General features: G+C 42.4%; 1 protein-coding gene across 1 annotated transcript in view; it reads right to left on the reverse strand.

Annotated features, from left to right (window-relative positions):
- Positions 1 to 700: 700 nt before the first annotated feature.
- The window catches only part of LOC144767767 (killer cell lectin-like receptor subfamily B member 1B allele A), a 231,582-nt gene continuing 218,086 nt past the window's right edge, over positions 701 to 14,196 (reverse strand). Inside the window, exons 7-8 of the mRNA XM_078651149.1 lie at positions 8,371 to 8,477; positions 701 to 923 (exon numbers count right to left, since the gene is read on the reverse strand). Coding sequence (XP_078507275.1) covers positions 788 to 923; positions 8,371 to 8,477 — 243 coding nt within the window. The 3' untranslated portion in view covers positions 701 to 787. The remainder of the gene's footprint in view (positions 924 to 8,370; positions 8,478 to 14,196) is intronic.

Consider the following 14,196-nt stretch of genomic DNA (forward strand, 5'->3'; position numbering starts at 1 on the left):
ATTATCAGGTATTCTGGGGGACCCCTAAAGCTCCACTGAGAAATGTGGAATTACTGTTTGACTCTGCAATGCCAGGTGCAAGTCATCCAGTAATCCCCTATTCCTTCCTCCAGTTTCCCAGAGGGTTCAGCTCTTTTGAACATCCAAATAGTTCCACAGAAACAAGACCCTTCCGCAGGGTCAAAAGGTCACTGCACCCCCTGGTGATTCATAGTAAGGCCCATGAGGAGGAAATCACACACGGACATATATAGATGAATTGTAAGGAACAGGAAGCGCCATCTTCATTCTTCTCTGTGTCACTTGCTAGGTTTGTAGACCATAACTATGTGATGAAAATGTGCATTTAAAAGAATATGTGTGATTAAATAAATCTGTATGTTTTGTCTTTTGATGCTTTTATTTGGACATTATCTGTGAGGTCCACACAGGACCCTTCTTCAGACCCACAGGACCCTGCGGGGCCTTAAAGTATGATGCACAGAAGCCCTCTGGATGTATTTTGCTGTGTTTGGAAGCAAACAAGCTGATACTTAACACGGTTACTGGGTTTTGATTCTGCTAGAAGAATGTCCATCCAGCTTGGGGTCGTTTGACAAGTGGAAAGGAAAGGGTTTTAGGCAGATGTCATCAAATTCAAGTTTGGACAAATTACCACCTCTAGGTACTGCACCCAACACCTCCAGGACTATTAAACTGAAGGGGACAAATGCTTTCTAGTATTTTATATTTGATTGACACCCGTCCTGCCCGGGGTTCCTTGATGCTAAAGTCACTGACTCCAGCTTCACAGCCTAGAGCAGGAGGTCTCCACTTCCTTCTGACAGATCCAGTATAAGCTGTTGATGCATCGCGAGGATACAATGGAGCCGAAGACCACCACTCCACACCAGTCTTCATCATCCGGGCCTCTGACACCGAACCTGCAGAAAGAAGGACATTACCATGAGGCGGGGGCTGTCAATCATAGTAATATAGCTTCTAATTATAGAACATGGGGTTCACAGACATAAAATGTAAAAATACTTTATTGACTAATTTTGTAACAAAAAGCTGCCGCCTGTATATGTTTCAAGATATCTGAAGATTGGCGCGTGTTCCCCTAAACTGGGGGACAGCGGCACCCAGAAGCCAGGGATCAGCAACCAGCCTCAGCCAGTTACACTGTCATGACAGGACAGATTGGTTCATGTTGGTAGGATCCAATCTTTGCACTCCTGGCTTTATTCACACAAGCCATTGTTAAGTGGTGTGCTAGTGTGAGTAGTTTTATTTTAAAAAAAGACTACAAGACCCACAATGCACTTATTTATGAAACGGAAGCTCTGGGTGACATAGAGCATCTGGCCTGCCTGCATACTGATGGCTGACCTGTGGACCAGTGTCATTATGTATACTCTGTTGCAGCGCACGTGCACCTTCACTTACAGCGGCGGCTGGTCAGCTCCAGAGTGGATGGGAATCTGCTCAGACTTAATGACGAGCAAGAAAAAGAGGCAACCTTGTCTTCCTGAGGGTATATCAGGAGCAGGGGGCAAACCTCTCCATTTTACAGCCGCCTCTATTCTCAAATCACCTTGGTAATCCGATACAACTTTAAACATCACAACACAATGCGTCCAAACTCAAGCCCATGCAAACTCAAACCACCCCAGGCAGATTATAAACTGCAGTTTGAATTAAACATAACAAGATAATAAACTAATTGGCTCAGGACCAGCCAGGTGACATGTCATTAGATGAGGGGCATTAACTGCAGTAATGACATAGAGACAGATCACTATTCATGGCGTGAAACAACACTGGTGCAACTGCTGCAGATCACCACCCACCCACAAGCATCCACAGGGCTCACTCTGTGAAAGAATGAGTGCAGGTGGCAGAGGTGGCTCCCATAAGCTCATGGCGAGCGGTATTTAATGTTAGCCCACTGGATACCAAGGCTGCGTAATCTTCAATCCACCTTTAATCTTTAATCTTTCAATCCACTACCAGACACCCCCTTCCCCTACCTCACTCTTGCAGGTTCCTACTTTCTCACACTGGCGATGTTTTGTCTTTCTTTCTGTTCTTCCTTCTATCTCCTTTGAGTGTTTTTCTCTCTGGAAATGTTGGATTAGGATAAATAAGTGCCAATCTCTAGAAATAAGTTTTGGTGGCTCCCACCAGCAGTCACTGGCTCAAATTAACAACGGAGCGCACAGGAGCTCTGGAAAGGGGTGTCATATGCCATGTGTCAGGTGTGTACAAGGGAAACAACATTGAAGGACCCCCAGTCTCGGCACCAGCAGCCAACCAACCAGATGCCACGGTGCGCAAACCCCTACACTCCAGACCAATCAACTGGAGCTTCTGTCATTTCTGGTACCCCCTACTGAGTAACATCCGGCCAACACGAAGCGTCCCATGATTGAGAAGAACGGTACTCTCAATCCTCACTCAGTCAGACCTCGGAGCTCTGCCACACCTCATATGGGAGTTAAAGATAAAGGGGTCCCAGACTGGGAAAGGAATTAGAATCATAGAAAGTTCGACTTTAAATAATCAATGTACGAGGATTGAATTTCAATAGTATGGTTGTTTTTATTCACAACATACCGAAACCTACAATTGGTTATTACAGTGTGAATCTAAAACAGTCATTAAATTATTGTACCATAATTGTGCCCATGCGCGCAACAGGGAAAAGGGAGTGGGGAAGTGCTTGTGTTGTGAAGGAAATCAGGGAATAGTGCAGGAAAACTTCATTGGTCAAGAAACAAATAGAATTGCATTTCATTCTATATACAATCACAAATTATTTCAAGTAGCTCCCCCTCCAGGGGCCACAGTAATCTGCTTCAACAAGTCAGAGAAGGTTAAAGGAAAACAGTCTTCTATTGTAGCTGAATTAATCCTGCTTTGGACAGAAGCTGGTATTGTGGTAGATATTGTCTACATTTCGACCCTTGGGATAGTAGGGACAGTTCCCCTTACGAAGCGGGTCTTCATTAGGACAAGGGATGGGGTGGGCACAGGTCCTAAAAGCGATTAAAAACAGGATTTAGGTGGGGGGGGGTTCGCATGAATTATCGATGCACTCACTGGGGGGGCCGTGGGTAGCCAGCGTTTGTCTCTGGATGGCAGCATTACTTGTTTGACTCGCGCGTGCGTTACAGTGTAACCAAGACGCGATGTAAGGGGGCGTGTCACGTTCCATCATAGGCATAGCGGACAGACTAAGTTGTCTAATGAAGAAATGATGGGGCGCTTTCGTATTTAGTTATTTGGAAAAGGATTAAAAAACCGGTCTAAATTCATTTGAGAGTGTCTTGATACAGGGTAAATCATCGTGGTGAGATAAAGCCCTAATAACAATATTTTTCACGTTTTTGCATCCAATCAAAACGTGGTTAATTTTTAAGGTGGAAAACCTCCTAATCAGAGAAATGGTAAAAACAAACGCAAATGACAAGTTACCACACCATGTGTATGCGCACAAATCATAACGCACTTACCTCACAGGGTAGTGTAGGTTAAAAAACGGCCACAGTTTTGATTATTACTGAAATAAAAATTTTGTGAAATCACAGTGCACGTGCCAACATAGGGTCGTGAAGACTGATGAATCATGTAGAATCCATATCACTGCTCAGAAAGACAGTAGAATAGTGGGAAAAGAATTAAAGGTCTAGAAAGGAATCATAAAGTGGGTAATTGGGAAAAATTGTTCTCCGCCTCATTGAGGCCGTTCTGGACCGAATCAAAAAGTGAAATCCATTTTAACTCCCTGACATTGAGAATTGTTGTGATGTCTCCTCCTCTCGGTCCCATTGTCACATGTTCTAGAATGATCCATCTCAGACTTTCAGGAGTGTGGCTCTTGATCTCACAGTGTTCTACCAACGGAGCACCCACAACCTTACACTTGACTCGACTGCAATGTTGCAGGAAACTTACTTTTGCCTTTTGTTGTGTCTGACCCACATAGGTCAAATCACATGGGCAGGTGATGCAGTAGATAACGTTTGCAGTGTTACAGTTGGTTTGGGACTTAAGTTTTATACGGTGATGTTTGAACACAAATTCTTTGGTCTGGATGGTGTAAGGGCAAGCTTTACACTTTCCGCACTTGTAATGTCCCACAATGGGTGCCAGATTCCAAATAGATATTATAGTTGGTGGTGCAGGGGTCTCAGGAAATGAAGAAACCACATGGTCCCGGATGCTCCTAGCTTTTTTAAAAGAATGCATGGGTAGAGTGTTGTTGCCCAGTGTTGTGGGTAAATGATGATATAAAGTAGATGGTAGCCAGATAAATAATCTAAGTAAGATGTTTATTAGTTGGTTTCAATAAGATAAGTATTAGGTCCCACCAGGAGCTTGATGGATGTTGCTCAGCCCTCACTCACCAACTGACATTCTCCACACACACCAGGCACAAACACATTCTATTCACTCTGACATCACGCACACCAACATTCCACGTAGACATCTCACTCATTCTGGCTGAGCAACCTAAAGGAGATAAATCTAGTTACAACATATCTCCTTTTCTTCACAGGAAATAAACAGAATTGCTTGCAACATAATGCAATTAAATTTTTAAAGATACACATGCAATGTAAAATGATAAACTCTAGAACACATCCCCTTCCTTTGGGGAAATTTAAGATCAAAAGAAAAATAGAAAAATGAAACAACTTTTGACAATAATAAAAATATACTATAATAATATACTAACGTATCTTAACACTAGAGTTTTTTTTGAAAAGTTAAACTAACACATCTAAGTAAACAAATATACTAACGCATCAAAATTCTTGTTTGCTAAACAAACCATTAAAAAAATTAATATAACGCGTTTCACTACCTGCGCCATTAAGACAATAAATCAATGTAATGCGTCTTACTAATTGCGCTTTAATAATCAATGTAATGCGTCTTACTAATTGCGCTTTAATAATCAATGTAATGCGTCTTACTAATTGCGCTTTAATAATCAATGTATTGCGACTTACTAATTGCTCTTTAATAATCAATGTATTGCGTCTTACTAATTGCGCTTTAATACTTAATGTAATGGGTCTTACTAATTGCGCTTTAATAATCAATGTAATGCGTCTTACTAATTGCGCTTTAATATTCAATGTAATGTGTCTTACTAATGATCAATGTAATGCGTCTTACTAATTGCGCTTTAATACTCAATGTAATGCGTCTTACTAATTGCGCTTTAATACTCAATGTAATGCGTCTTACTAATTGTGTTATAATAATCAATGTAATGCGTCTTACTATTAGCGCACTTCTAAATAAAATGTAACTTACAAATTGCACTAACGTCTTACATCTTGCGCACTTATAGTTACAAGGCCAATACTACTCCATAAATACTTAACTCTTCACCACACCAAAGACACCTTAAACTTAACCAGCTACAATACTCTAAATTACAGAACATGGGCTCTCATCACACACCAGACAAACCACCACGGGAGACTCATTATCTCATCACCCCCACAACACATACCCACGGGAACACAAGACAAATATTATACTGACCAGCAATAAGAATGTAATAGAATGTCTCGTGCATCGGTGAGCGATATCTCACACGAGGCTTAAAATCGAAGGAAAGAAATAGTTCTCCAAAAGCCAGAGCCAGGAAAATGTTCAACTCGAATTCAAAGGAAGTGATCTCCAAGTGCCAGTAGTATCTCCCACGTAGTAGCAGAGTTAGAATGTACCTTTCGAGTGAAACCCTTACGACCTCCATTTTCGCGCTTTCAAGTCACTTCACTAAATGTCTCGCACAGCTTACGAAATTATGTTGTCATGGTGATGCTTCAAACTTCATCGCAAAATGGCGGCACGTAATCAGCGTTGTGCTGGATGGCTCTGGGCACACAGCTGCTCTAAACGTCACAAGGAGCTGAAGGAAGAGGCTTCAGGCGCTCCTCGCGCACTTCTCTTTTAAACTCAAGGTGACGGTTAAGCATTTTCAGATCAATTTGTGCAGTGAAATCCGAGTTAATTTAAATAATGGCGATGTATAAACCATCACTTTATGCTCATAATCCTTTACGCTTGCAAACACAGCCGCTTATATTAACTTTGGTTAAAAATATTCGCAAAGTACGTGCTGACATTTATTTTCGGCAAGACTCCGCTCTGGCTTTAAATATATGCGCCGTTCGATTGCAGATAGGATTTATAGCTTTGAATAGCATTCCAAAACGCTACAAAACGTGTCTCTGCTGCTCGATAGTCTTTCACTTTCCATATGCAGGTATTATTTCTGTCTGTGTTTCTTACACACTAGTGAACTTTGTTAATACTGCTACAATATCGAGCTCACAGGCAGGCCATCCTGATTGCATAGGATAGGTACGGAGCTTTCCACTTCAAAGCAAGTAGAGATTACAGCACTGTAAAGCGGTTGTTGAATTAACATAACACACAGTGTGATGACAGTGTAGTACCAATAACTGTGTTTTCACACGCTATCTGTCACAATAAAATGTTCATTCAGATTAACACCCTGGGTTAATAGGCTGTCCGTTGGAAAGGGACACTGGTGGGACTTACCAGGGTTGTTCGTTCTCTTGTTCTCTTGTTTTCCGTTTCAGCAGAGATAATTTTCTATCATTTAAAATACCCAGATTCTTCGTTTTCAGTTTAAAAAGTTCCAGTTTCTTTACTTCTTTATCATCCTTGCACGCTGTAAGTTCTTAATACTTTTCCAAATCGTCGCCAAAATGTTGTGGGTAAATGATGATATAAAGTAGATGGTAGCCAGATAAATAATCTAAGTAAGATGTTTATTAGTTGGTTTCAATAAGATAAGTATTAGGTCCCACCAGGAGCTTGATGGATGTTGCTCAGCCCTCACTCACCAACTGACATTCTCCACACACATTCTATTCACTCTGACATCACGCACACCAACATTCCACGTAGACATCTCACTCATTCTGGCTGAGCAACCTAAAGGAGATAAATCTAGTTACAACACCCAGTTCCTCAGCTACCAAAGGCCAATGTTTGTTATATATGGGAACCCTTGTCATCCTTCTTACACCAACAACACCTGGCAAGACCACTTCATGCACCTCATAGTCCTGGACTAGCTGCAGTCTCTCCTTCAGTTACTCACCATCTGGAACCCACACTGCACTAAGGCTCTTATTATGAGTGGCTTTGAGGGAAGGTGTAATTTATTGCATCCAATAAAATCCAACACCCGCATGTGATAAATTGCGCCTACGATAGGCATTTGGGGAATAACATGAAGGTTTTGGTGCTTCCCGCATTGAAACCGCATGTCATGGTAAATACCTATTTCTTTTTTTTAAATCTGGGAAGTTTGACCTTTCAAGAATTAACAAAGGGGTCAGGAGTTTATACTATCTGGTAAGTGTCAGTAGGGTGTAGTGGACTTAAGATCTTGGAAATCCTCCTGTTCTTTGTCCTTGTTTGATATTTAGGAAGTGACTTCACCCATGCATCAGACCCCACTGCACCTTCTTCTTGCTAACTACAAGGTTAGCCTGTTCGGCCTCCCACTGACTCCCCCTTGAGGAGACCATGATGGCTTTACCATCGGTGGTGGTCTACAGTTCCTCAATCTGGTTCCTAAGTCGCTGACATAACGAGGGATTCTATGTATGGATGGGGGGGTCTCACTTTATGATATCAATAAAGCTACAATTCAGATCAAAATATCCATAGCTAATTATACATTTGAAGCATATTATAAACCACTGTGGTGAGATTTATTACAACTACAAAAAGGTATGTTTCCTGAATTTCAATGTGACTTTGGATTGTATTCTGGAACCAAAGCCTTCCCATGGATCTTAGCGTGTCACATGGATATGTGTCGGTAAATCTGTGAATATTTACATTAGAAGTTTTCCTGTCCTTTTAAGAGGCTCTAGTGGTAGATTCTAAAATGCCCCAGGGAGCAGTGGCACTTCAAAGACAGATGCCTCAGTGCTGGATCCAGCTTCACTGTCATGGAGGCAGCCTCCTCCTCCTCTGTCATTGGGACAGGCAGTGAGGGTGACAAAGATACCCTTTTGTTTGTTCCACAGCAGTCACTTCGTTTTTATGGGACCTTCCTCATTCCACGAGTGACATGAAAGGGGAGACTTGGTGCTCTGAAAACCAAAAGGCAGTGGTTGTTAATAGTGCAAGGTGCAGTAAAGGCACCAGTCCTTGTATAAAAAATGCATTTATTGCAGCATGCATGAATGCTCGGGTCTGTTGTTGATCTTATGTATTCTGTGCACTATGAAAACATTTAACATAATAAAATGCACAACTTGCACACTAGTGTGCATCAGACAACTGTAATAATGTTAAAAATGCATCTGGTAAACTTACACACTGTCATTCAGAGAAGATCCATTTACCCAGGTCCAACCTCTACTTGCGGGTGTGATGAAAAGTCCAATCCAGGCAGTGTAGGTTAGTTTAGATACTAGATAATCCTGCACACAATAAACACAAATATAAGTAGCTAAATCTGTACATTCACCTTTCCCTCTGCTTGGACACAACTATGTCAATGCAACAGAATTTCTAGCAATTATATAATCAAGTCGACATATAATTAGATGATTTTACCCAGACATCCTCTAGTGTCTACCCCCAGCCCCAGGTGCATCCTTCTTAATCTGCTGTAGTACAAGAGAGGGGAAGAATATCTCAATCTACAAGACAGGAAAAGACAGATAAGTCCATGTATGATGAAAAATGTATAACCTCTTCTGGGCTTTCTTTTAAAAATCATTGTTGTAAGTTGTATTACTGCAGCCAAGGACACTAAGGGGCATATGTAAAAGGACTTAACGCCACAGTAGCATACATTTTTTGAGGTTCTGGCAACTTTTTTTTTATTGCTCTTTTTACAAGTGGCAGCTAACTGCAGTTAACTGCATTTTTTTGTCGCAAACATGATTTTTTTAGTTCGCCTCTTCTGTTAGCGAGACTTAATACAAATGAGATGCAAGGTGGGCGTTACTGTGCAAAAACTGGCGCTAACCCCACTGCACGATATTTACAAGGAGTTCCTTGTACGGTGAAAAACCCCTAAAATGGCCTCTAACTCCAGTTAGAGGCAGTTTTTAAGACTAGAAAATAGCTGGTCTTAAAAATGGAGCAAACACTTGGGGACTCAATTCAGAAGGGTTTGGTGCTGGACAGCGGTGCAAGGAATGTAGCTGCGCTGCCTTGCGACAAAAATACAAGGCAGGAATGCGCACCATCAATAAGATAGGGCGCATTCCACGGCATCATTCATGAAAAGTGTAGCATTGCTGAGACAAAACAGTGTTGCAACACTTTTCACTATGCCCTTCTTGCGACACAATGGATGCGCTGTATTTACTGTACGGTGCTCCATGTTGCAATTAATGACAGATATGTCTGGAATCCTGACATGTCTGACAGCGCTAAAGTCACATATTGCTGCAGTTGACTCACAAGCATGACGCAACTCAAGCAATGCATGGAGCCATCCTATCCCTGTTGCACTGCATCACCCTTACGCCTGCAATAAGGCAGGCATAAGGTACTCACGCAGTGGCGTCCTACAACTGTCGCAGTGAAATATGATGGATTTCACTGCGCCACCCCTTTGAGGATTTGTTGCGTGGGAACGCCCACCCTGCATACATCATACCTGATGCAGGTATAATTAGGCACAAAGATTCCAAGATCACGCATATGTCTAAATGCGTCACTTTGCAAATATGGCCCAACATGGTGTAATTAAAAGTATGAATTTTCTCTAGTATTGTACTTGCCATTGTATAAGTTTTCATTTTTGTATTTCATGGCCCGCATATCATTACAAAACATTTACCACAGTTAATTGTAAGGTCTCATGTGGACATATAAGTTACAAAGCCATGCAGTAATAGTTGCAAGCCTTTTGAGGTTTGTGCAATTAGCACATTATCGCCCACATAAAATAAAATGGGTATTTGATAGCCCCCCATAACAGAGAGATATTTTCCTAAACTGACTAAATGTTTGGCTATGCCATTGATATATATAGCAGGAAAAGGTTTAGAGCGAGAATACGTCCCTGCCTGACTCCGCATGTAGATTTTATCGGGGGCATTACATACCGCACTTTCACACTCAAATCCTGGTGTAAATACTTAAGTAGCAGTAAAAGATTATTATTGTTATCCACATCTGTGACCATAGTTTGGCGCAATTTATCAAGTTGAAAGCCGTTGAAAAATCAATAAAGGCCATGTGCAGAGCTCCTTTTTTAGCTGAGACATATTTACCTGCAATCAAGCATAAGTTTAGACATTGGTCCATTGTACTTACTCCTGGCCTTAAACCAAATTGCAAGTTTGACACACTTTTATTTTCTGTAACCAAATTTCTAGGCGCTCTAATCTGATTCTGCCCGGGATCTCCATGCTTGAGTCAATTAACGAAATTGGCCTGTAGCATGTCGGGTAGGTAAGTCCTATCTCCTTTTTTGTAAATCGGGACAATAGTGACCATTTTCCATCAGGGGTAAAACCTCTAGCAACATTTCTAAAAAGATTGACTAATAGAGGGGGTCAGAATTCTATAATTTAAAAACATTAGCTAGAACATTATTTGGGTCCTGTCGCTTTCCCCGCTATACATTTTTTTATTGCTTCCTCCACTTCCTTGACCTCAAAACATAAAGAATCATACAGAAATCAGAATCTATACTGTACTGCATTGGTATTTACCATATCGGTATTGGCAGGGGTAATATCTGAGGGTGTGGGTTCAATATGAAAAATGGACATGAAATGCGCCACCCATTTATCTGCAGGTATTACTACTTTGATTTTGGGTGCATTAGAGTCTTGAAAATAGGGCGTATTTACTATTTTCCTAAAGAGTCTATTATCTCTTAATAAGCTGGCTTTTTGTATGTCATTCCATGCTTTTGTTATAATTTTCCTTTTTTTGTCTTCTATCTTTTCTCTTTATTGCCATCTGGCAAGTTTAATTTCTTGTACCAGATGCGGGGATGTTTGCAAAAGGTTGTCAATTTTCTATGGGTTGATGAGCATTTGGAGTTAAACCACCTCTATATGGGTTTTTCTCCTTTAGGGATATTCGCTGTGAGGTTTCCAGATATGGTGCTGCATAATATTTCAAAACCTAGTTGTAAATCCTGCCCTATAGAATTTTCCAAGAGGCAGGTGGAAAATAAAGATGAATGAACGCAAACTAATTGCTTCAAAAAGGGTCAAGGATTACCGTGACCCTTTTAATCCCTTTCTACTCGTTACTATGTCGCCTTTTTGTTTATCTGTTTGCAGGTTTTACCTCAATATACAATTCTAGGACCAACGGAATATGATCGCTCAAGCAATTTAGTAGAACCCTAAAATCCTGGGTATAGAAAGCCAGATCATGTGACATAAAGATGTAATCAATAGTACTACCCCCAATGCAACCCGTAATTGTAAGGAGAACACTTTCCTCATTTTAATTTTTTGTCAGGTTACTCTCTGGAAGCAAAGTAAGGCCTAAAATAAGGCTATTCTAGGTGTCCATATATATATTCAATGTGGGCAAAGTGAGTTAAATTTTCTTCCTCCGGGTTTGTTATACAACAACCCCGCTTATCGTTTCATTTACATAACTTTAAGTTAAAATCCCCTGCCCACATCAACACAGTTTTACATTTTGTCCTGCGAAAAAAAGATATATCGTCGGAGGGGACCATTACCTCCAGGTTAAAATCTTTAAAATAATTATAATAATAGTTTACCATCATGAGGCTAAAATCTTTCGGGCCAAGCATCCTTTAGACACTTTTGAGGCAGGGATCAGATCAGACATAAGTGTAGCTAGTCCCCCTTTTGCCCAGCCTGCTGGAGAAGGGACATCCAGGCCGCCAAAAGACATGATACCCCTTTTATGTGCACAGCTTCTTGTATCCGGGTTGCATGGCACAGATAATGTCCCCGTTTTTAGGTCGCGCCTATAGCGCCAGCACGCATGCGCTGCTAGCTTTGCGAGGCATGCAGCATTCAATATGGAGTGAAAGCTCCCTGGAAGCTCCGCCCATCTTTTTCATTAAATTAGTTGCTAAATGCTGCCTTCTGATTGTTTTTAGTCTTGTTAGTCCCTCCTTACAAAGGCCTGGTCGTCATTTGTGTCCTTCCACGGCTACTGGCCCCTTTACTTCGAGTGCTGCATGGTATGTTTTTTTAGATTGTGAGCACTATTTTCTTCCCATGCCTTTTGCACCCACTCCCACAGTCCATGCCTTCTCGCACCCTTGCCCCCCCTGACCGCCCGCAATTCCGTTTGCAATGCAATAGGTCTCACGCAAATGAGAGTCCTATTGCATTGCAAATGCTTGTTTTTACTTAGTCTGGGTTTCGAAGTGTCTGCACTCGTTATATGTGAAATGCCCCGGTTACTTACCGGTAATCTTCATTTCTCCGAGTCCTTGCCTTCCTCGCCACAGTATTAACTAGTGAGCCTCTGGCTCCCACAGAACGTCCAAGCAAACTTTAGCGTTCTAGTCTCCCTCTCCCTCTTCCAAGATGACCCCCAGTGGCTACAGCCAATGCCATAAAGGGATATGGAAAACAGCCAAACGACCTGAAAACCAAGCCGCAGACATGAAGCCACCAAGAGGGCCGGGAGGGAAGGTAAACTATACTGTGGCGAGGAAGACAAGGACTCGGAGTAATAAAGATTACCGGTAAGTAACCGGGGCATTACTTCCTCGTCCGTCTTCCTCGCCACAGTATTAACCAGTGAGCCGATACCAAAGCATAACAGCTTCATGCAAGGAAAAACAGCTCACAATATGAGGGCAGCAAAACCATATGTTTATTGAACAAGAGGCAGATAAACAAAAGAATCCCCTCAAGGAACACCAGCAGTCAGCACAGAAGAGGCAAAGGAAACAGAGCCCCCACCCCCAATCTGAAGGTGGTAATGGGACATGAAGGTATGAGGGGACGACCAAGTGGCAGCCCGGCAAACATCCTCCAAGTAGACCCCCTTAAACGCCGCCCAAGAGACAGCCACAGACCTGGTGGAACGTCCCCGAATAGAAAGGGAAGGAACTTCGGAAACAGAATCATATGCCAACAAAATAGTCTCCTTAATCCAACGAATGACCGTGGAAAGGGAAGGTTTCAAGCCCTGACGGGACAAACAAAAATTGACAAATAAATTGTCCACCTTACAGAAGGAAGACGTGTGGGACAAATATACCAACAAGGCACGCCTAACATTCAACAGATGTAAAAGCCACTCCTCAGCCGAGGAGGGATCAGGGCACAGAACAGGAAGGACCACTTCACCAGAACGATGAAAGAAGGAATCAACCTTCGGCACGAATGTAGGATGAGGGCGCAAGACCACACGATCCATCAAAATAACCAAAAATGGAGCATACCGCAGGAAAGCCCCATCTCCCCAATACGCCTGGCAGAAGCAATAGCCACAAGAAAGACGACCTTAAGCGTCAAAAACTTTAAGTCAACCGACTACAAAGGTTCGAAAGGAGCCGACTGCAAGGAACGTAAGACCAAAGGAAGGTCCCAAGGAGGAGGACACAGGAAAGGACGGGGACGCTGGAAAGACAGAGACTTAAAAGGACTCGCCACCAAAGGAGCCACTGAAATCAAAGGAAGGACATTAAAGGCCCGAATGGTGGCCCACTGAGCACGAAGTGTAGAAATGGCCAGACTCAACTCAAAACCATCATTCAGAAAATCAAGAATGCGAGCCGGGCCCAAAGAAGCCACCGACAGTTCGCGACGAACACACCAGGAATCAAAGTTATCCCAATGCTTAGCATAGGATTACAGCATAGACTGCTGAATAACACCAGCAACAGCCAACGAACAACCACCACGGATCAGCGAGTACCTCTCAAGAGCCATGCCTGCAGACCCAGGGACTGGAACACAGGCAGAGGAAGTAGAGGGCCCAACAGAGGGTAAGGCACGAATGGCAAGGCCCACCCCGGTGTCACAGCCAATTCCAACAACAGGGGATACCAAGGGCGACGGCAACATGTACAATGGGACCCCCTGCTGAGGGTCGCAGCAACGGAGAGGGATTACGGCGCACCACTTCGGACCTTAAGGGTCGCAGGTGCTTAATATTGCAATTTACTCACGGAATGTATCTTCACTGCCTATAGAAACTAGGAAGCAACAGAACTTA

Source organism: Lissotriton helveticus, chromosome 7 (genome assembly GCF_964261635.1).
Source record: "Lissotriton helveticus chromosome 7, aLisHel1.1, whole genome shotgun sequence".
Taxonomy (NCBI): domain Eukaryota; kingdom Metazoa; phylum Chordata; class Amphibia; order Caudata; family Salamandridae; genus Lissotriton; species Lissotriton helveticus.